Source organism: Aquarana catesbeiana, linkage group LG05, assembly GCF_042186555.1.
Source record: "Aquarana catesbeiana isolate 2022-GZ linkage group LG05, ASM4218655v1, whole genome shotgun sequence".
Classification (NCBI taxonomy): Eukaryota; Metazoa; Chordata; class Amphibia; order Anura; family Ranidae; genus Aquarana; species Aquarana catesbeiana.
In genome coordinates this window covers 266,807,772-266,830,030 of record NC_133328.1, presented here as the reverse complement: position 1 = coordinate 266,830,030, position 22,259 = coordinate 266,807,772, and the positions used below count along the sequence as shown (strand labels likewise).

At 42.0% G+C, this 22,259-nt stretch overlaps 1 protein-coding gene across 1 annotated transcript in view; it reads right to left on the bottom strand.

Moving 5' to 3' along the window:
* GALNT12 (polypeptide N-acetylgalactosaminyltransferase 12) overlaps positions 1–21,922 on the bottom strand; it is a 530,970-nt gene extending 509,048 nt beyond the window's left edge. The window contains exon 1 of the mRNA XM_073630755.1: positions 20,483–21,922. Within this exon, the coding sequence (XP_073486856.1) occupies positions 20,483–20,901 (419 nt within the window). The 5' untranslated portion in view covers positions 20,902–21,922. The remainder of the gene's footprint in view (positions 1–20,482) is intronic.
* Positions 21,923–22,259: the final 337 nt, after the last annotated feature.

The window sequence follows — 22,259 nt, the reverse complement described above, 5'->3', positions numbered from 1 at the left end:
ATAAAAAATCTCTTACTATACATCTCATAAATGCGGCGAAACTCTGCATTCCCACGCATTGGCGGACTACTTCGCCTCCCACCATTTCTGAATGGCTCCGTAGAATAGGAAAAATAGCTGAGATGGAAGATATAATACACCAAGCTAGGGATACACCGACTAAATTTTATACAACATGGGCTTGCTGGTTACATTTTAAAGAAACGACAGACTACAACAACATCCTGTTGAAACCTGCATAGCTTGGCCTGGGGGACGAGATGGTACATACTGCCTCACGTACCAGCACCACACTCGGTCTTGAACTCCCCACCCCCTCCTTCCTTCCCCAAAACCCTTTTTATTTTAGTCGTTACATCCCCACATGCATTCACTATCCACATAGACAGATCTTAGTAAACAGGAATCACATCGACTATCCACAGCAACAACAGGACCTACACCTAAAAGGACTATTCCGGACAGACCGGCTAGTTAAAGGCATGATCCTAATGCATTTCCAACCTCGCCCACGCACAGTTAGTTCCCGCTGGGGGTGCGTGTGGCACAGGTTTAACACCCGGTCCCTAGGAATAACTTCAGGCCTTATGCCTTAGTTTCAGTCCTAAACTTTGTGCCACGGATATACGTGTCTTAGAGAGTTATATATATAACATTTTGGTTCATGTTCCTGCTTTTGTTTGTAACGATGTATTACAAGTGTATATGCAGTGTAATTCAATGTCGAATTATTTGTAACCTGCTATTTCTTCAAAAAAATATTGAAACAAAAAAAAAAAAAATTTTAAGAACATTTGTTTGTTTTCTCTAATCGTTAATGGGGTCAAATCGACGTTCTTTTCGACCACAGTGATGGGAAAATTCGAAAGAGCAGAACAGAAAAAACTTAGTCAAAGGAATCTTCAGACAGTGTATGCGGTTTTCGTTCAGAAATTACATTAATTTTAAAAATGGTTGTTAAAAGCAAGTGAAATTTTCAAAATCAATTTTTTCATTCAGCGAATGTACATTTATTTTTCGTATGAATATTCTCATCAGAAAATCGATACGTGTATGGCCAGCATAAGGCTCGGTTCACACTTATGCAGTTTGCTTTTGATCTGATTCTACACTGCTTTTTGCATGCGCGATTTTGCTGCGATTGGCGTTTTGCTTTTTTTTATGCTTTTTTGGCCAATTTGTTGTTGGGCAGATTAAAAAAATTGCTGCAAAAACGCACAACATGCTTTTCTGCAGCTTCTCCACTGAAGTCTATTGAACCAAAAAAAAGCACCACTTTGCATTGAAAAAGTCCTTGACCCTTTCCAAATACGCAGCGGCTGAAAAAAGCATAGATGTGAACGTGTCTCATAGGAAACTATGTTAAATAAATGAACTGTAGTGCGTTTCTGCAAAAAGCACCAAAAAAAACGCATGGGTGTGAACCAGGCCTAAGACGTTTAGTAGCAGCAGCATACTTTTTTTTTTTTTTTGTATCACCTGTCATAATGGGGCATTAAAAACAAAAAAACACAACAACTAAAATGAGCCCTTTTAGTACAAAAGTACAAAAAGAGCAGATAATCACTACTATAAGGGGTTCATTTATACTGTGAAACAGTGAAAGTAATTTATATATATATATATATATATATATATATATATATATATATATATATATAATCTTATTATTAATAATAATTACACCCCGAAGTAGGATATACGGGCATTTTACCTAGGAGTCAGATATGAAGGGTGGAAGGGAGATCTTACATTAAAAATAGTACTAAAAGCGGAGACTTCCCCCCCCCCCCATGGATATGATCATTTTAAATATAATGCACAATACTAGTAAAAGTATTGTGCAGCCTCCACCTCCTCTGGGTTCAGATGCTGATCTCCCCTGCACAGAGTCTTTAAAGTGAATTTTTTTTTTTTTTAAACAAACATGTCATGCCTGCTCTGTGCAATGGTTTTGCACAGAGCAGCCCCAGTTCTCCTTTTCTGGGGTCCCCCACCAGTGCTTCTGGCTCCTCCTGCCTTCAGAGTGCCCCAAGCTGCAAAATAGAGTGCCCCTATAGCAAGGTAAAAAAAAACTTCTGCCTTTAGAACCACTCACTTCCTGCCCAAGACTACATGTCCCATGAGGCATTGCTCCTCACACATTCACAAGTTCTCAGGCACTGACATATATGGATGGTTTACTGAGCTGTATGTGTGCTGCACTATAATACCCAATATGTAAACAAATAATGAATTCTGCATGCAGGCCAACTAATCGGCTGTCCGATTAATCGATTATGAAAATAGTTGACAGCTATTTTCATAGTTGATTAATCGATTACCGCATTTATCGGCGTATAACACGCACTTTTTTCCCCTTAAAATCAGGGGTAAATCGTGGGTGCGTGTTATACGCCAATCCCCGCTGTCAGGTGGAGCGAGCGCCGCCGATATACACCTAGCCAAGTGTTATGTGTGTTCGGCTAGGCTCGGCTCGCAGTCACGCCCAGTCCCGCCATTGGACCTGTGTTCTGTCCATCTTAGGAGCCGGGCCAAGGGGCGGGACTGGGCAGGACTGTGAGGGGAGCCAAGAGGAGCCGAGTACACAGGACATCCAGCTCTGTGTATCTCGGCGGCGGTAATTTTAAATGATAAGGCTGCAATTACACTGGGCAAGAAGGCTGCAATGACACTGGGCAAGAAGGCTGCAGATGGACACTGATCATTCTGCAATGATGGACACTGATAAGGCTGCACTGATGGGCATTTAAATGTCAGTTTTATTCCTTGAACTTCCCTCCTAAAAGTTTTTTTTCCTTAAAATTCCCTCCTAAACTTGGGGTGCGTGTTATAAGCCAATAAATACGGTAGTTGTTTCGGCCCTAAAGCGTATATCGATTGGTTTGCGCAAAAGTTATAGCATCTACAAAATAGGGGATAGATTTATGGCATTTTTATTATTTTTTTTTTTTTTATCTATTAATGGCGGCGATCTCGGGACTACGATATTGCGGCGGACAGATCGGACACTTGACACTTTTTTGGGACCAGTGACATTTATCCTGCGATCAGAGCTAAAAATAGCCACTGATTACTGTATAAATGTCACTGGCAGGGAAGTTAACACTAGGGGACGATCAAGGGGTTAACACTAGGGGGCGATCAAGGGGTTAATTGTGTGCCTGGGGACACACTACGGGCGCGCACGCCTCCCATGTCGATTTAAAGAGCCGATGGTACCGTGACAGCGATTTGCGAAGCCGTGCCAACCTGCCGCAGTACAACTGCGGCGGCTGGTTGGCAAGTAGTTAAATAGAGTTTTTTGGCATGATCAGAGATATTTTCAATATTAATGCCACAATTTCTGCCAGGGTGTGCAAACTTTTGAGCACAAGTGAGTGTATGTATGTATGTATGTATGTACACACACACACACACACACACACACACACATCATATAGATATAGATATATATAATTTTCAAAATTATTGGGACGACTGCCTTTAGACACACAAACTACTTTAATGGCATCCTAGTCTTAGTCCGTAGGGTTCAATATTGAGTTGGCCCACCCTTGCAGCTATAACAGCTTCAACTCTTCTGTTAGACCATTCTTTCAGAAGCGCATTTGTGAGGCCAGGCACTGATGTGGATGAGAAGGCCTGGATCGCAGTCTCCACTCTAAATCATCCTAGAGGTGTTCTATCGGGTTGAGGTCAGGACTCTGTGCAGGTCAGTCAAGTTCTTCCACCCCAAACTCGCTCATACATGTCTTTATGGACCTTGTTTGTGCACTGGTCAGGTTGAAAAGGAAGGGGCCATAATCAAACTGTTCCCATGAAGTTGGGAGCATGAAAATTGTCCAAAATGTCTTGATATAGCGATGCTTTAAGGGTTTTAGGAGTGTCTAAAGGGGAATGTTTTACTATTCTTCCAGAAGTGCATTTGTGAGGTCAGGCACTGATGTTGAGCGAGAAGGCCTGGCTCGCAGTCTCTGCTCTAATTCATCTTAAAGGTGTTCTATTGGGTTGAGTTCAGGACTGTGCAGGCCAGTCAAGTTCCTCCACCCTAAACTCGCTCATCCATGTCTTTATGGACCTTGCTTTGTGCACTGGGGGGGGGGATTATGGTGTGGGGTTGTTTTTCAGGGGTTGGGCTTGACTTCTTAGGTTCAGTGAAGGGAACCCTTATGCCCCGTGTGCACACGATCGGACATTCCGACAACAAAATCCATGGATTTTTTCTGACGGATGTTGGCTCAAACTTGTCTTGCATACACACGGTCACACAAATCTTGTCAGCAATTACAAACGTCAAGAACGCAGTGACGTACAACACGTACTACGAGCCGAAAAAAGGAAGTTCAATAGCCAGTGCGGCTCTTCTGCTTGATTCCGAGCATGCGTGGAACTTTGAGCGTCGGAATTGTGTACACACAATCGGAATTTACAACAACGGATTTTGTTATCAGAAAATTTGAGATCCAGATCTCAAATTTTGTGTGACGGAAATTCCGCTGGAAAATGTCCAATGAAGCCTACACGGTCGGAATTTCCAGCAACAAGCTCCCATCGAACATTTTCTGTCGGAAAATCCAACCGTGTGTACGGGCCATTATAGTGTTACTAAAACCAGTATTACCCTGTATTCACTATATCTGGTCTCCCACAGTGCACAGAACATGGACATGCAATTATTTTAGTTCATATAAATTGCTAAACACCTTTTCTCATCAGAAGTAAAGACAAAGGCTATGTTAGCCTGTAAGGGGATAGGGGAAAAAAGAAATATATTCCCTTTTCCCCTGGGACTTTTAAGGTGCTTCTTAACTAAACAATCTAAACAATGAATTTCCGTACCAGTTATAAAATTATTATTTTTATTAGATAAAGATTAAAAACATCTGTGTCTCACATGGAAAAGAAGAGACATAATTCTAAAAATGCTTAAACATAAATGATTAGACCTAAATTCATTAACATTATACAGTGCTACATAAAGCAACTACTTAAAGGTGCCATGACAATCTGCCGCTTGCTCGACATGTTTCGCTCAAATGTGAGCTTCTTCAGGAGTATTTAAAGGCAAATGATTGTAGTGGACTCTGAATAATGAGAAAATGAGCAGAAATCAATACATCAATAGTTTAAATATATACAGAATATATACAAACTATAACCCAAAATATTGGATTTGGTTAGTAAAATAGTACAGAACACCATAGTATATATACATAAATCAAATAAACCAAACAATTATAAGTAAAGAAGATTTCTTTAAATTTGCATATCTTACCAAGCTGTAGTACAACCATATGGCGTAAATGCCCGCATAGAATAAAGCTGATGCCAACTTAGAAATGGGGGATTCTCATAAAGGTGGAGCCTCACTGTCATAGGGTGACCACAGGGGTATATAAAGTGTTTAAACAGGCCCTTTAAGAAATGACGGATAGAGTGTAGATTAGATAAAGGATCGCATCGGATATCACTTTGATACCAAAACACCCTTAATTTAAAGAGTGTATTACCTTAAATAGAACCAATTGTTAATCCTGACCCGGAACACGAAAGTCTCCCAGCCAGTACAAATTCTACAAATGGAGATAGACACCAAAATTCTAATGGTCTAGTCCCTGGTAAAGGCACAGTTGAATTGTCCTGAGGGAGCGATTCCCTTCACAGCAGTTTTCTGAATAAAGAGGAAAAAAAATGTAATGAAAAGGGCCATTAAAAATCAGAGTGCTCAAGACACTAACAGTGATGACAAAGCTGCAGGGGAGCGACTTACTTTGAAGGCATAGACAAGGCACATGGGCTTGAGGGGGCTTGAAGCGTCCTCCGTGGATGAGCACCGATATCAGAGTGTAAGCGGTGTATAACCGCCTTTAAATACCCCCATCCCGGCGGCGTCTGATTTCACCGCCGGGATGCGGACGTTCATTGAGACTGCCTGCGTCATGACGTGGGAGGGCGCCGCAGCGTCATTCTGACGTCAGCGGCGTCCATAATTCTTAATGCGCATGTCTGAATGGGTTTGGAGCCTGTAAACCATACGAGCGCCACACGGCGCCATTTTGGATAAGGGAAAAATGGCGCCGTGTGGCGCTCGTATGGTTTACAGGCTCCAAACCCATTCAGACATGCGCATTAAGAATTATGGACGCCGCTGACGTCAGAATGACGCTGCGGCGCCCTCCCACGTCATGACGCAGGCAGTCTCAATGAACGTCCGCATCCCGGCGGTGAAATCAGACGCCGCCGGGATGGGGGTATTTAAAGGCGGTTATACACCGCTTACACTCTGATATCGGTGCTCATCCACGGAGGACGCTTCAAGCCCCCTCAAGCCCATGTGCCTTGTCTATGCCTTCAAAGTAAGTCGCTCCCCTGCAGCTTTGTCATCACTGTTAGTGTCTTGAGCACTCTGATTTTTAATGGCCCTTTTCATTACATTTTTTTTCCTCTTTATTCAGAAAACTGCTGTGAAGGGAATCGCTCCCTCAGGACAATTCAACTGTGCCTTTACCAGGGACTAGACCATTAGAATTTTGGTGTCTATCTCCATTTGTAGAATTTGTACTGGCTGGGAGACTTTCGTGTTCCGGGTCAGGATTAACAATTGGTTCTATTTAAGGTAATACACTCTTTAAATTAAGGGTGTTTTGGTATCAAAGTGATATCCGATGCGATCCTTTATCTAATCTACACTCTATCCGTCATTTCTTAAAGGGCCTGTTTAAACACTTTATATACCCCTGTGGTCACCCTATGACAGTGAGGCTCCACCTTTATGAGAATCCCCCATTTCTAAGTTGGCATCAGCTTTATTCTATGCGGGCATTTACGCCATATGGTTGTACTACAGCTTGGTAAGATATGCAAATTTAAAGAAATCTTCTTTACTTATAATTGTTTGGTTTATTTGATTTATGTATATATACTATGGTGTTCTGTACTATTTTACTAACCAAATCCAATATTTTGGGTTATAGTTTGTATATATTCTGTATATATTTAAACTATTGATGTATTGATTTCTGCTCATTTTCTCATTATTCAGAGTCCACTACAATCATTTGCCTTTAAATACTCCTGAAGAAGCTCACATTTGAGCGAAACATGTCGAGCAAGCGGCAGATTGTCATGGCACCTTTAAGTAGTTGCTTTATGTAGCACTGTATAATGTTAATGAATTTAGGTCTAATCATTTATGTTTAAGCATTTTTAGAATTATGTCTCTTCTTTTCCATGTGAGACACAGATGTTTTTAATCTTTATCTAATAAAAATAATAATTTTATAACTGGTACGGAAATTCATTGTTTAGATTGTTTAGTCAAGAAGCACCTTAAAAGTCCCAGGGGAAAAGGGAATATATTTCTTTTTTCCCCTATCCCCTTACAGGCTAACATAGCCTTTGTCTTTACTTCACAGTCAATTATGGGATGTGGTGCGGTCAGTTGACTATCTTTGTCCTTCCTAAATTTTAAACCTTTTCTCATCAGTGTATAGCAGTCCTGTGACTTCTATCAATTCCTGCGTCTTCTATCAATTCCTATGAAACAAGGAGAAATATCCCCCCTACACGGGACTTTGACAGACCACCAACTCTATTGGGTAAAAAATACTTTATTGAGATACAGTAAAAAGACGTAAAAGCGTCTACACAAAACACAGCTACATTCCGTAAAGAAACAAGACAAAACATGTACAGAAATGTATCATCATGTCATATGTACTCTCCTAGGGGTAGTGTACCCCGATACCCGACGTGTTTCCGGTATTCCAACACCTTCATCAGGGGTTTGAGAGTTGAAAAATGATGGGAGTGTTACAAATGTCTAGATTCTAGAAATAAGAGGAGACATCTCAGAAAAGGAGCATCACAATTAAAACGTGAGAAAAATGAAACTAAGACCCACAGAGCAAGAACTAATGAGAACTAAAAAAAAATGAATACTGAAACAAAAAAGTTCAAATAGAAGAAAAAAATATAACGTAGAAATGTTGATAAGAATAAAATAAAAATGAAAATGAAACAAGTAAATGAATACATATGAAAACCAAGAAGTGTAGGTTACAGATAAGTAAGAAAGGTATTTTCCTAACGGCTCATACCAAATGGGGTAGTTCTCGGTTAGACCAGCACTAAGGATGATAAGATCAAATAAAATGTTCCATGGACGCCAGACCATAGTAATGGGAAGAATTTCTCAAGTGCACTGCACTTCCAACATATATATAATGAGAAGATACTGCATGATAGTAGTCGTGTGGCAAAATAACGCACAGGAAGTCTCTCAGAAAGAGGAGAGAGGGGGAAAAAAAAGAGGGGTTGCACAGCATGATAGTGTCGCCCAAAAAGGGTGGATAGTAAATAAGGAGAACCAGAGTCAGCGTTAGTGTATATAAAAAAGGTGGAATTATGAAAAAAAGGGGGGGGTGCACATAGCCCGGACCCGTATAGTGTCCAAAGAGGGTATGCCAGAGTGCCAAAGATATGAGAAAAAGAAAAGAAGTATCGATCAATATAATTACCAATGTATATAAGGCGCAGTTGTCCGTATAAACTGCATAACAAACGGATAAATATCCGGACGTCCCAAAAAGGTTAGCCTAGGTGTAATCATACAGACATTTGATGAATGTCCAGTTTCACCCACTCGGTAAATGACTTAGAGATATATCAATCCCTCAACCTCTTGTAAACTTACCTATAGGTGTCCCGGTCAACATGTCTAGGTGTCATCTAGTATAAGTGCTTGCAGGGAACCTATAATCCCCCTGTGTTTATATAATGGCGCAGAACGCCGGCGCACGCACACTACCGATGAAGCCCGTGTGGGATGCTAACGATATGCCGATGGATAAGAAGCCCCTCCCCCTGATGCAAGCATCAGTTGAACGCAGCGTATGTGGGACAGAAACCACTGGGGAAAGGTTGGGGCTCAGACCGGAGTACCCGGTCTATTTCAATCAAGTGGCATATTTGTAGTGGTCACTGTGTTGTTAGATGAGGGATGGTGAGGGCGTAGGTATACCCAAGTGGTGAAGAAGAGATGAAAAACCGGCTATAAAAGCAAATGAACAGTACATAGAAAATCAATCCACTGGTCCAGCGCCATCTAGTGGAAATAAATCAATAATGCTCAGTGTTTTGCTTGCGTCTATCTAGCAAGATTACTCTGTGGTATAAGCAAGGAAGCTGAGATTTCTGCAGTGTGTTTCTGCAGCCCACCCTTTTTGGGCGACACTCATGCTGTGCAACCCCCCCCCCCCCCGTCTCCTGTTTCTGAGAGACTTCCTGTGCGTTATTTTGCCACACGACTACTATCATGCAGTATCTTCTCATTATATAGATGTTGGAAGTACAGTGCACTTGAGAAATTCTTCCCACTACTATGTTCTGGCGTCCATGGAACATTTTATTTGATCTTATCATCCTTAGTGCTGGTCTAACCGAGAACTACCCCATTTGGTATGTGCAGTTAGGAAAATACAGTTTTTACTTATCTGTAACCTACACTTCTTGGTTTTCATATGTATTCATTTACTTGTTTCATTTTTATTTTATTTTTATCATCAACATTTCTACATTAAATTTTTTCTTCTATTTGAACTTTTTTGTTTCAGTATTCATTTTTTTAGTTCTCATTAGTTCTTGCTCTGTGGGTCTTAGCAGTTTTATTTTTCTCACGTTTTAATTGTGATGCTCCTTTTCTGAGATGTCTCCTTTTATTTCTAGAATCTAGACATTTGTAACACTCCCATCATTTTTCAACTCTCAAACCCCTGATGAAGGTGTTGGAATACCGGAAACACGTCGGTTATCGGGGTACACTACCCCTAGGAGAGTACATATGACATGATGATACATTTCTGTACATGTTTTGTCTTGTTTCTTTATGGAATGTAGCTGTTTTGTGTAGACGATTTAACGTCTTTTAACTGTATCTCAATAAAATATTTTTTACCCAATAGAGTTGGTGGTCTGTCAAAGTCCCGTGTAGGGGGGATATTTGTGCTCGTTTCATGCCAATAGGGATGGGACCACCACACTCTACACTTTGACATGATGGAAGCCTCCTTTTTCCTCTATCAATTCCTGGGTAAAGCTTGTAGGAGGAGTTTTCATACTGCACTGAGCTGTTCTACCAGGATCCAGGACCCTTGACCCTGTCTGGACAGTGCCGATTGGCCCTGTGTTAATCACATGCACTCGCCCAAGAAAAAAAAAAAAAGGAAAAAAAGCTCTAGCAATACACACTAGAGCCTCATGATTCTAGCCAAATGAGAATCACAATTTTTTTGCTTAGAAAAAAAAACAAACAAAAATCACGCGGCATAACATCATTTTTCACATTATACAAAAAAATTGGTCTAACCTTACTGTTTAGTTTTTTTTTTTTTTTTTTTTTTTTTTAATTAAAGTGTATTTTTTTCTGAAAAAATTGCATTTGAAAGACCACTGAGCAAATACAGTGTGACATAAAATATTTCAACAGCCACGATTTTATTCTCTAGGGTCTCTGCTAAAAAAAAAAAAAAAAAAAAAAAAAAAAAAAAAAAAAGATATATAATGCTTGGGAGTTCTAAGTAATTTTAGAGCAAAATATAATGATTTTATCTTGAAACCAACAAGTGTCAGAAAAAGGTTTAGTCTTTAAGGCCTAATGTACAAGGGACGTTTTATAACCTCTCCTGAACGATTTAAGCTTCATGTACACGGGACGTTGTTCAACCTCTCCTGAAAGATTTAACTTGACAGCCAGAAACCGGCGTTTAAAAACGGCCGTTTAGCCGCGTTTACATGCCACATTTTGAAAAAAAACATTTTGTTTTTTTTCCAAAATAGCCAAAAATGAAAAACGAAACACGGCTAAACGCGAGTTGCTGCGTTTAGCATTTGAAATGCCTCTAAACACAGCTTCTGAACACATTTTTTTGGGTTCCAAAAAAAGCCTCTAAAACACAACTGCCTAGAAACGAATATAAACGAACCAGTGTACATGTACTGATAAGATAACAGAGGAGGGTTCAGCAGTTGAAAAAAAATGCCCAACTGCTCCTAAACTTCCGTTTACCAGCAGCAGTGTACATGAGAACTCACTTGACAGATGGTAACTGACATTTAAAAATGTCAGTTTTGCTGTGTTTACATGCCGCATTTAGCCATGTTTGCGTTTAGAAGCGCATTGAATTATTTAAATTTTTTTCCCAAATAGTCAAAAATTAAAAAGCCTGTAAACTAAATGCGGCTAAACACGAGTTACCGTGTTTACAAGCGCCTCTGAACATCCAGCGCCTCTGAACATCCATCCTGAACAAATTTTTTTGCTTTCCAAAAAATGCTTCTAAACTCAACTGCCTAGAAATGACTATAAATGACCCTGTGTACATGTACTGATAAGATAACAGAGGAGAGTTCAGGGGCAGCTGAAAAAAAACGTCCAACTGCTCCTAAACGTCTGTTTGCCAGCAGCAGTGTACATGAAGCCTAAGTGGTTAAACTTCCCTCACATACAGACTAAAGCTCATTCATTTGATCTAAAGAACAAAAATGTTACAATGTTTATAGTTAGTGGCTGAGGAATGTTGTGATACTTGGCAGACGTTTTTTTTTTTTTTTTTTGACAGCTGTCGGCTTGAGCAGAGAATTCTCTGCATAGAAAGAATCGGGAAAATGCTTTGTTAAGATCGCAAGGGGGGGGAATTGTGATCTCGATTCCTAAGGATTAATCTTGCATCTCTAATACACACCAAACTGAGCATGTGCAGCCTGACTCCAGTAACTCTGTATTATTGGGACCTGTTCTGGAGTCAGTGGAAGAAGAGGAGGATCTGTGCATGCAAGATCAAACAGTCTTTTTACACAATGCAGAGGATTAACAAGCATGCTTTACTGCATATACAGACTGATTTTACTGTTGTGGGTTTAGTAACACTTTAAGGCATCAGCAGGCCAAGACATTTTGGATAATTTCATGCTTCCAACTTTGTGGGAACAGTTTGGGGATAGCCCTTTCCTGTTCCAACATGACTGCTCACCAGTTCACAAAGCAAGGTCTATAAAGACATGGATGAGCGAGTTTGGGGTAGAGGAACTTGACTGGCCTACACAGAGTCCTGACCTCAACTTGATAGAACACCTTTGGGATGAATTAGAGCAGAGACAAATGCGTTTCTGGAAGAATGGTCAAACATTCCTATAGACACGCTCCTATTCCTTGTGGACAGCCTTCCCACAAAATAAAACATTTTAGCTGTTATGAATGGCTTTCATTCATGACAGTTTGCTTAAAATCTAGATTGGCTAAAATTAATCACACGGTACAAGGTGCTGTGATTGGTCCAGGTACCATGTGATAGCTGTGGGCCAATCACAACATCACAATAGTAAACAAAATCTTGAATGGAAGTCATTAACCACTTCAGCCCCGGAAGATTTGGCTGCTGAATGACCGGGCCATTTTTTGCGATTCGGCACTGCGTCGCTTTAACTGACAATTGCGCCGTCGTGCGGCGCTGTACCCAAACAAAATTGGCGTCCTTTTTTTCCCACAAATAGAATTTTCTTTTGGTGGTATTTGATTGCCTCCGCAGTTTTTATTTTTTGCGCTATAAACAAAAAAAGAGCGACAATTTTGAAAAAGAACACAATATTTTGTACTTTTTGCTATAATAAAAATCCCCATTTTTAAAAAAAAAAAAAATTCTCTCAGTTTAGGCCAATATGTATTCTTCTACATATTTTTAGTAAAAAAAAAAATCGTAATAAGCGTATATTGATTGGTTTGCGCAAAAGTTATAGCGTCTACAAAATAGAGGATAGATTTATAGCATTTTTATTATTTTATTTACTAGTAATGGCAGCAAACTGTGATTTTTTATCGTGACTGCAACATTATGGCAGACACATCGGACAATTTTGACACATTTTTGGGACCATTGGCATTTATACAGCGATCAGTGTTATAAAAATGCATTGATTACTGTGTAAATGTCACTGGCAGTGAAGGTGTTAACACTAGGGGGCGATCAAGGGGTTAACTGTGTTCCCTGGGAGGTGATTCTAACTGAAGGGGGAGGGGACTGACTAGAGGAAGTGACGGATCGTGGCTCCTAGCTAATAGGAACACACGATCTGTCACTCCTCTCAGAACAGAACAGGGAAGTATGTGTTTACACACACTCGTCCCTGTTCTGTGTCTCCTGCTCACGATCGCTCGTGGCCGGCGGTCATAAGCAGCAGCACCCCAATCCCACGAGCCAACAATCTACGACGGTTCGCAGGTTTGTGCCAACCTGCCGCAGTAAAATGACGGCGGCTGGTCGGAAAGTGGTTAATTGTTTGGGGAGCACATTGCAGGAGCTTCTATCCTTAAGGCTTCTATCTGTAAGTGATTCTTTCTACAAGTGATATGCACTTCAATCTCTGCTTCAAGTTCTGCCTCACCTGAACATTCCTTATCTGTCTCTTTACAGGTATGTGTCAGCTCAACCACATCTTCCACCTTTAAATGAAATCGGGATCTGCTTGCGGTCTCTGTGTATGTGTCAGCTCAACCACATCTTCCACCTTTAAATTAAATTGGGATCTGCTTGCTGTCACTGTGTATGTCTTTGGTATGTGGCCTTCTCTATCTCTTGCCCAGTGTGCATAACCATGACGTTTTTGTTGCTCTGGTCTATCTTACCTAAGTTTTATGTGTTGATCCTATCTTGGCCTCTTGTTATTCTGACTTTAGAAGCAAAAGGTCCACTTTGATTGTTAGGCATTCTTATATTCACTCATGATTAATTAACGAACTCCCACCCCACCCTTATAACAGTATAAATTTGAGCATCCTTAAGGGGTCAGCACATTGCTGGGGGAGCACATTGCAGGGGCTTCTATCCTTAAGGCCTCTATCTCTGTGATTCTTTCTACAAGTGATATGCACTTCAATCTCTACACTTTAGCGATTGCACGAAGCAAACAAATATAGAAAACTGCACTGGAAAGTACCTAACAGACTGCAGGTGACCCTGACTCCCTATTAAAGGGGAGGGCCACGCTAAAAAAAAAAAAAATTGCCCTTGTTGCTAGGCAGTCTTCCTAATCTGCCTCTTCCTATTCCGCGGCGTGTTCTGCTCCTCGGTGAGCGGCCCCGTTGCCTTCTGGGAACTGTGTGTGTTCCCAGAACACCACGGGGCCATTCACAGAGCGCTGCGCCGCTCACGAGTGCGCAGTAGGAAACTGGCAGTGAAGCCGCAAGGCTCCACTGCCTGTTTCCCTTACTTAGGATGGCGGTGCCGGGACCCGAGAGCCGAGGGACGGGTCAGCCTCGGGCGGCCGACATCGCAGGCACCCAGGAGAGCTTTAAGCTCTCCTTCCACTCTAACATGTGCTCTCTACCACTGCTTCTGACACTCATGTCCTCTCTCCTCAAACTCTTACCTTCACCCCTCTTCTACACCCCCCTGCTTATACATATCACCCTGCCTTCTGTCCTCTCCCTACTACTGCTCCTACCAACTCTTGCTCATTCTACATCCATATACTGATAAAACCTCCAGTACTCTGAGACATGCCCCTTCATATAAATCACATTCCCACATTACCTCCCTCACCCTTCTCCTAACCTCTGGTGACATATCCTCAAACCCTGGGCCACCATCATCAGTCTTTGCCCAATGCTCCCATCCCCCTACACCCTCTGGCAGGAGCCGCAACCCACAGAACTTGGTCTCTATTCCTCTTCTTTCCAAAACCAGCCCCCCCCTTTTCCTGTGCCCTTTGGAATGCACGTTCTGTCTGTAACAAACTTGCCGCCCTCCACGATCTCTTAATCACAAATTTCTTTAACCTACTTGCCATTACTGAAACCTGGCTTCATGAATCAGATACTACTTCTCCTGCTTCCCTCTCCCATGGGGGCCTTCTCTGGACTCACTCCCCCAGACTAAGTGAACGAAAGGGAGGTGGAGTGGGAATCCTTCTGGCCCCATGCAGCACCTATCAGGTACTTCACCCACCTCCCTCTCTGACACTATCCTCTTTTGAGGCACATTGCATTCGTCTATTCTCTCCCATTTCTCTAAGAATTGCTGTCATCTACGGGCCCCCTGGACCAGTATCAGCCTTCCTTGATGACTTCTCTGCCTGGCTACCCTACTTTCTCTCTTTTGAAATCCCCACAATTATTCTCGGTGACTTCAACATCCCTGTTAACACTAACACTACTATTACTTCTAAACTTCAGTCTAACCTCATTGATTGACCTGAAGCAATGGATACAGGCTCCTACACACTCCAACGGCAACACCCTTGACCTTGTCTTCTATCTGTGCACTCCGTGCAACCTTTCCAACAATCCTCTCCCACTCTCTGATCACCACCTTATTAGTTTTGCTCTCTCCCTGTCCTCCACCCCCCCCTCCAACCGCCTAACAGTTACACGTAGAAACCTTCGCCACCTCAACCCTTTTCTTCTCTACTCTGCTACTGATCACCTCTATGACAAAATCTCAACCCTGTCCTGCCCCAATCTAGCCACTTTCATCTACAACAGCTCACTGTCTTCCTCCCTAGAGAAGCTTGTCCCCCTCACTACACGCAGAATTTGGCCCCGACTGCTACAACCCTGGCAAACAGATGACACCAGAAGTCTCAGAAAATGTAGCCGCGTTCTTGAGCATAAGACTAAGTTCCAGGAAGACTTCACACAATATAAATCTGCCCTCCTAAAATACTATTCCTGCCTTCACACTGCCAAATAGACCTACTTTATCAAACTCATTAACACCTTCTCATCCAGTCCACGTCAACTCTTCTCTACCTTCAACACTCTACTCTGTCCTCTACCCACCAACTCACTCACTGCCCAGGAGATCATCAATCATTTCAAAACTAAGATTGATACAATTCATGAGGACATCTTCAATGCGCAAAAACCTCCCCCATGCAACACCCCATGTCCACAGATACAATCATTACTTCTGTCATTCAACCCTGCTACTATTAATGAGGTTGCTAAACTTTTAACTAACACTCATCTAACCACCTGCCCCGTGGATCCTGCTCCCTAACAAATGCTACGCTCACCCTCTGACTCAATTCTACACTTTCCAACTCACATTTTCAACCTCTCCCTCTCCAGTGGCATCTTCCCAAACTCTCTAAAAGATGCGCTAGTCACCCCCATACTTAAAAAGCCCTCAATGGACCCCACCAACCTTAACAACCTATGTCCCATCTCCTTACTCGCCTTCTCCTCCAAACTTCTTGAAAGACTGGTCTACAACCGACTAAGTGACCATCTGACCATGAATAAACTTCTTGATCCCCTTCAGTCTGGATTTCGCCCTCAACACTCCACAGAAACTGCTCTCCTTAAACTCTCAAATGACCTACTAACAGCTAAAACCAATGGACACTATTCTGTACTACTTCTCCTGGATCTCTCTGCTGCCTTTGACACAGTGGACCATCCCCTCCTCCTCAAAAAACTCCACTCCTTTGGTCTCCGTGACTGTACTCTTCGCTCGTTCTCATCCTACCTATCCCATCGCTCTTTCAGTGTCATTTACAACTCTACTTCCTCCTCTCCTCTTCCTTTCTCCGTTGGGGTCCTCCAAGGTTCTGTTCTTGGACCTCTCCTTTTCTCAATCTACACCACCTCCCTGGTTCAGTTGATTGCCTCCCACGGCTTTAAATATCATCTCTACGCTGATGACACCCAAATCCATATCTCCACCCCCCAGCTCTCCCCTCACGCATTACCAACTTACTAGCAGACATATCAGCCTGGATGTCACATCACTTCTTCAAACTCAACCTATCCAAAACCAAGCTCATGATATTTCCTCCCTCAGGTGCCACATCCCCTGATTTCTCTGTCAATATCTACGGCTCAACTATCAACCCATCCCCCCACGCCCAGGTCCTAGGTGTAAACATGGACTCTGAACTAACCTTTCGGCCCCACATTCTATCAATATCCAAAATTTCTACCTCAACCTCTGCAACGTCTCCAAGATACGCCCCTTCCTAACCAATGTCACCACAAAGCTTATAATCCATTCCCTGGTCATCTCCCGCCTCAACTACTGCAACTCCCTCCTCATTGACTTACCTCTAAATAGGCTGTCCCCACTTCAGTCCATCATGAACGCTGCTGCCAGGCTCATCCACCTCACAAACCGCTCAGTGTCTGCTATACCCCTCTGCCAATCCCTTCATTGGCTGCCACTCAGTCACCGAATTAAATTCAAGATACTAACTATAACTTACAAAGCCATGCACAACCTGGCCCCCAGCTACATCTCTAACCTAGTCTCAAAATACCAACCTAATCGTTCTCTTCGCTCCTCCCAAGACCTCCTGCTCTCAAACTCCCTTGTCACCTCATCCCATGCTCGCCTTCAGGACTTCTCCAGAGCCCCTCCCATCCTCTGGAATGCTCTACCCCAATCCGTCCGATTTTCTCCTACTTTATCCACTTTCAGACGATCCCTGAAAACTCATCTCTTCAGAGAAGCCTATCTGGCCTACACCTAACAACTGTACATTTATCTTCTCAATCAGCACATCACCCCTAGTTATTACCTCTTGTATCTTCCTGACCTTCCCTCTTAGATTGTAAGCTCTAAGGAGCAGGGCCCTCTGTTTCCTACTGTATTAAAGTGTATTGTATTTGCACTGTCTACCCTCAAGTTGTAAAGCGCTACGTAAACTGTTGGCGCTATATAATCTTGTATAATAATAAATAATAACAGTTTTACTTACGTGTAATCAGTATGATTCATCATAGCTATCACATTGTACTGAGCTCCATGATCCATTGTGGCCACCGGTCACAGGGATTTGCACCAGTGCGTATGTGTACTGCGATACACTTCAATTAATTTAAAAAAAAAAAAAAAAACTGTAAAGTTAGCCCAATTTTTTTTGTCTGTTGTGAAAGATGGAGCACGAGGTGACAAATTGTATGGTGAATGGTGCACTCATCAAATTGGCTACACACACTCTATTCATCCACTTAGAGACTCTATTTATATTCCATCATACTTGGCTTTGCTCAAGCCTTTTTTGAACATACAGCAGAGACATTTATTCACCTGTCAGTCGGTATAAGATTTACTGAGAGGAGCGCCAATTTGATGTGCTATTTGTTTCTCTTTTAGAGTTATAATTTCACATCTATTTGTTTATATTGTGAAAGATGTTACGCCGCGAGAATCGTGATTGCGATTCTCATTTTGGTGACTATTAGTGGTGCACCGAAACATATCGGCCGGAAATTGTGTTTTCGGCAGGTGGCCGAAAGAAAAAAAAATGCCAATAGAGACGAAAAGGGGGCGGGGCCGCCCCCCGCCAGGTGCCGCACATGTGTTACCCTGGCGCACCCCTGTCAGAGTTCCCCCCTCCCTCCTCTCTTAGCGAGTGTCATGAGATGCAGCCTCATCATTGCCTGGAAGCACAATCTCATGCTGAGTCACAGAGCTGGATCTGAATCGCGGTGCAGCCGCTGTAACGATGTCCCACCTCCAATGATAGACGGCACACTTATCCAATGCCGGGAATCATTGTGCCGTGTGTCATAGGAGGCAGGACATCGTTACAGCCGCTGCACGGTGATTCAGATCCAGCTCTGCGACACAGCGTGAGATCACGCAACCAGGCAGTGGCAGGCTGCACCTCATGGGCACTGGAAGGCTGGACCTCATGGGCACTGATGAGGCTACAAATGGTCTCTTGTACCATGTCTGCAGTATCTGTCCATCTCCTGTACCATGTCTGCAGTCTCTGACCATCTCCTGTACCATGTGTGTTAGAGGTGCACCAAATGGAAATTTTGCCAATACTATTAGCAATGTGTTTAAATTTCAGTAAGAGATTGCAGACATGACACAAGAGATGGTCAGCAACTGAGGACATGACACAAGAGATGGTCAGCAACAGAGGACATGATAGAAGAGATGGTCAGAGACTGCTGACTGCATTTTTCTTGCACTAAAAAAAAAAAGTGCCAATAATGGCTAACAATAAATGCATATTAAAATTTAGATTGATGATATGAATTAAAAGTGCAATACAAATACAATTATAAATAAAAATATAAATATTTTTTAAAAGCTGTAATTTTCGGCAAAGTGCATCCTGCATTTTCGGTACCAAAATTTCCATTCGGTGCACCGCTAGTGGCCATAAAATCTGATTGTACATTCTCTGTACAATCTCCTTAGATTTACCAAAACTATAAAATAGGAGGACACATCATCTATCCCATCACTCTGTATCCAATCAGGCAGGCTCTTGCACTACAGCAGGGATGTCCCATGGGCTGCATGCGGCCCCAGGGAGTTCAACATGCGGCCTGAGCCCATCTGGATGGATGCTGGGGATGCCAGGCAAATGCATGGGGATGCTGGGCAAACATAGCTGATTGGTGAAAGGTATGTGCTAGTGAGGTCAGCTGGTAAATGAAGCTTTCTAAGAAAACACTTCAAGGGCTAAGGCAAGGCAAAAATCAAAAGAAAGCTTTTGTCTGCAACAGAGGTACATTAATGGTATATTGGTACATAGGGGAGCTGATTTTAGAAAAAAAGAAAAAGGTTAACTTAAACTTTCAAGCAAGCTGTTTCATTAAAAATATATAGTTAATCTGGTAGAAAAAGACAAGTCCATCTAGTTCAATCAATAAAAGGAAAAAACTAAAAATCATACAAATCTTATATACACAATCCTATGCCCACAGTTGATCCAGAGGAAGGCAAAATACCCCAGGAAAATATGAACCAATTTGCTCTAGCAGGTGAAAACAAAATTCCTTCCTAATCCCCTGAGTGGCAATCGGATATTCTCTGGATCATCTTTACCTATAAATGTTAGCATCCAGTTATATTATGTACATTTAGGAAAGAATCAAAGTGTTTTTTAAAACAATTTACTGAGCTGACCAGAAGCAGCTCTTGAGGGATTCCACATTTTCACAGCTCTTACTGTGAAGAAACCTTTCCGTATTTGGTGATTAAATGTATTTTCCTTAAGATGTAAAGAGTGCCCCCCCCCCAATGTTTACAAGGGAACTTCATAATCTACTCTATCAGTTCTTTGAAGTGCACTGCTCTTTTCCCTCAAAATGTATACCCTAATATACACAAAAGAGAACTTTACCGACTTGTAAATGTTGTTTTGCTTTACAAAGTCAACAGCCAAGGCCTCATATCCTTATCTAGCCATTTCTCTGGCTGTTGACATGTACTAAAGTACAATTACTAATGACCATCACAGGAAGGGAAGAGGTATCTGACATGCAAGCTTGGCCATGAATGGCAGCCTAGCTTCACCTCCTCTATCGTATATGAGAGGCAAGATGGCTGTGCCCAAGGCTGGAAAAAACAAAATGCAAACACACTCAGTGACAGACAAGACATCATCAGCAACTTCAATAAAGCATAATCCTACCAATATAAAAATAAGTTGTTCTGTATAGTTCAGTACTTAGACTTACAATGGATTCCATCGTTCATCCAGCCGACGATGTAATGAGATTCTGTCACTGAGGTAGATGTTTATTTGATGTTTGTTGATGCTCTCCTCTTCCAGCTTTTTTTCGTCCCCGTCAAGGTTGAGATTCACCGCTCGTCCAAACTCTCCCAAGGCATTAGAATTGAGAGGTGGCTTTTCGTATACTGGCCTCTTAAGTTGTTCATCACTTAACTCATTTTGTATAGCAGCCTCTTCCCTGGGTATCACATGCTTCTCTAGTTTATGTCCCTCAGAATTCTGGCTACTACCATCGTCCACCCCTTTACTTAGCAGCAGGAACACAAACAACAATGTACAAGCTATAGTGACAAACACAAATAAACTCCTCCTTCTCCGGTGTGGCAACCAAGGACCTAGAACTCCACGTCTCCTTTTACTCATTATATAAAAGAGAGTATGGTACTTACTAATCTAAGAAATGGGGTTTCTAGTTCAGTGTTTTCAGATGACTACAGTGCTCTTTTATACTGTTAATAAAATGTACAGATATTACATCCACAACTACACTCAGTCTAGGGTGTATCTGCAAATTTTAAACATTAGCAAACATAAAAAAAATTAGAAGGTCTAACAAGTCACTTCAGTAGATGTTTCAAATGTCTATTATTATTATATGTGTATATGGTTTCCAAATGATCAATTATTCTATATTTGAATGAATAATAATCTGGATGAATGAATTTATCAAAAATATGAATGATTTAGTACCAAGTCTATTACTGATCAGAATATATATATATATAAATGATAGTCTAATATATATTCAATTGACCTATTTCTAAATGATCAGTAATCCTATATATGAACGATCAATTATCCTATATACAAATGATCTATTGTCTAATATATAGAATGATCAGATATTTTATCTATTCTATGAATGATCCAACAGTGGACAAGTGTACAGGTGTGGACGCGTCACTCCACCTACGTGTCTACCGGGATCTAGGAGGTGACCCTGTTCCTGCTGTGCGAGCAATCCTAATGAATCACCTTATCAGCGATCCAGTAACAAGGCACCTTTAACTTCTATAGCTCATTAGCTAGAAATCCTTGGCCCTCCCACTTTCCTTAGCTGGTCACTTACAGCCTACGTGTACTAAACATCCGAAAGCACTAAATACATCGCAACAACCAAACTTTATCGGCCGACTACCACCCATTCACGGCTGTATAGATGACTTTGTCCTCGCTTCTATTCCTCGGCTCCGCACACAAAAAAAGTCGCCCCCCGCCGACTTCCACTCCAGCCCCGCTCTTCTTTTCCTGGTCCCAGCACTGGGGTGATAGTTCCTGTTCCTGCGGGTGTACAGTCCAGCAACCTTCCTATGAAATGTCCTGCAGCACCTCTCAATAACTTCTTCCTCTTCCTTCTGTCACCTTACCCCTCACGCCACACCCCTCTCCTGACCCCGCCCCCTCCTGCAAACCCTGTCACAGCTCCTTACACACTTCAAGGGCTTTTTTTATTGTAAAGCGCATTCTGCTTTTAAGTAGAAAGTTAAAGAGATGGTCACTTAAAGTCTACTTTTTCCAGCTATTAAAAACTACCAGCTATGCCAACAGGTCTGTAAGGTTCAGTGGCGGCTGTTGCCCCATATTTTTTGGGGGGCGCAAACAAACTGAAAAATTCTGAAAAAAACCCCATCAATTGCAGCCTCACTGTGCCTATCAAACACAGCCATTGTGCCATCAAATGCTCTCACTATGTCCATCAAATGCTGCCACTGTGCCATCTA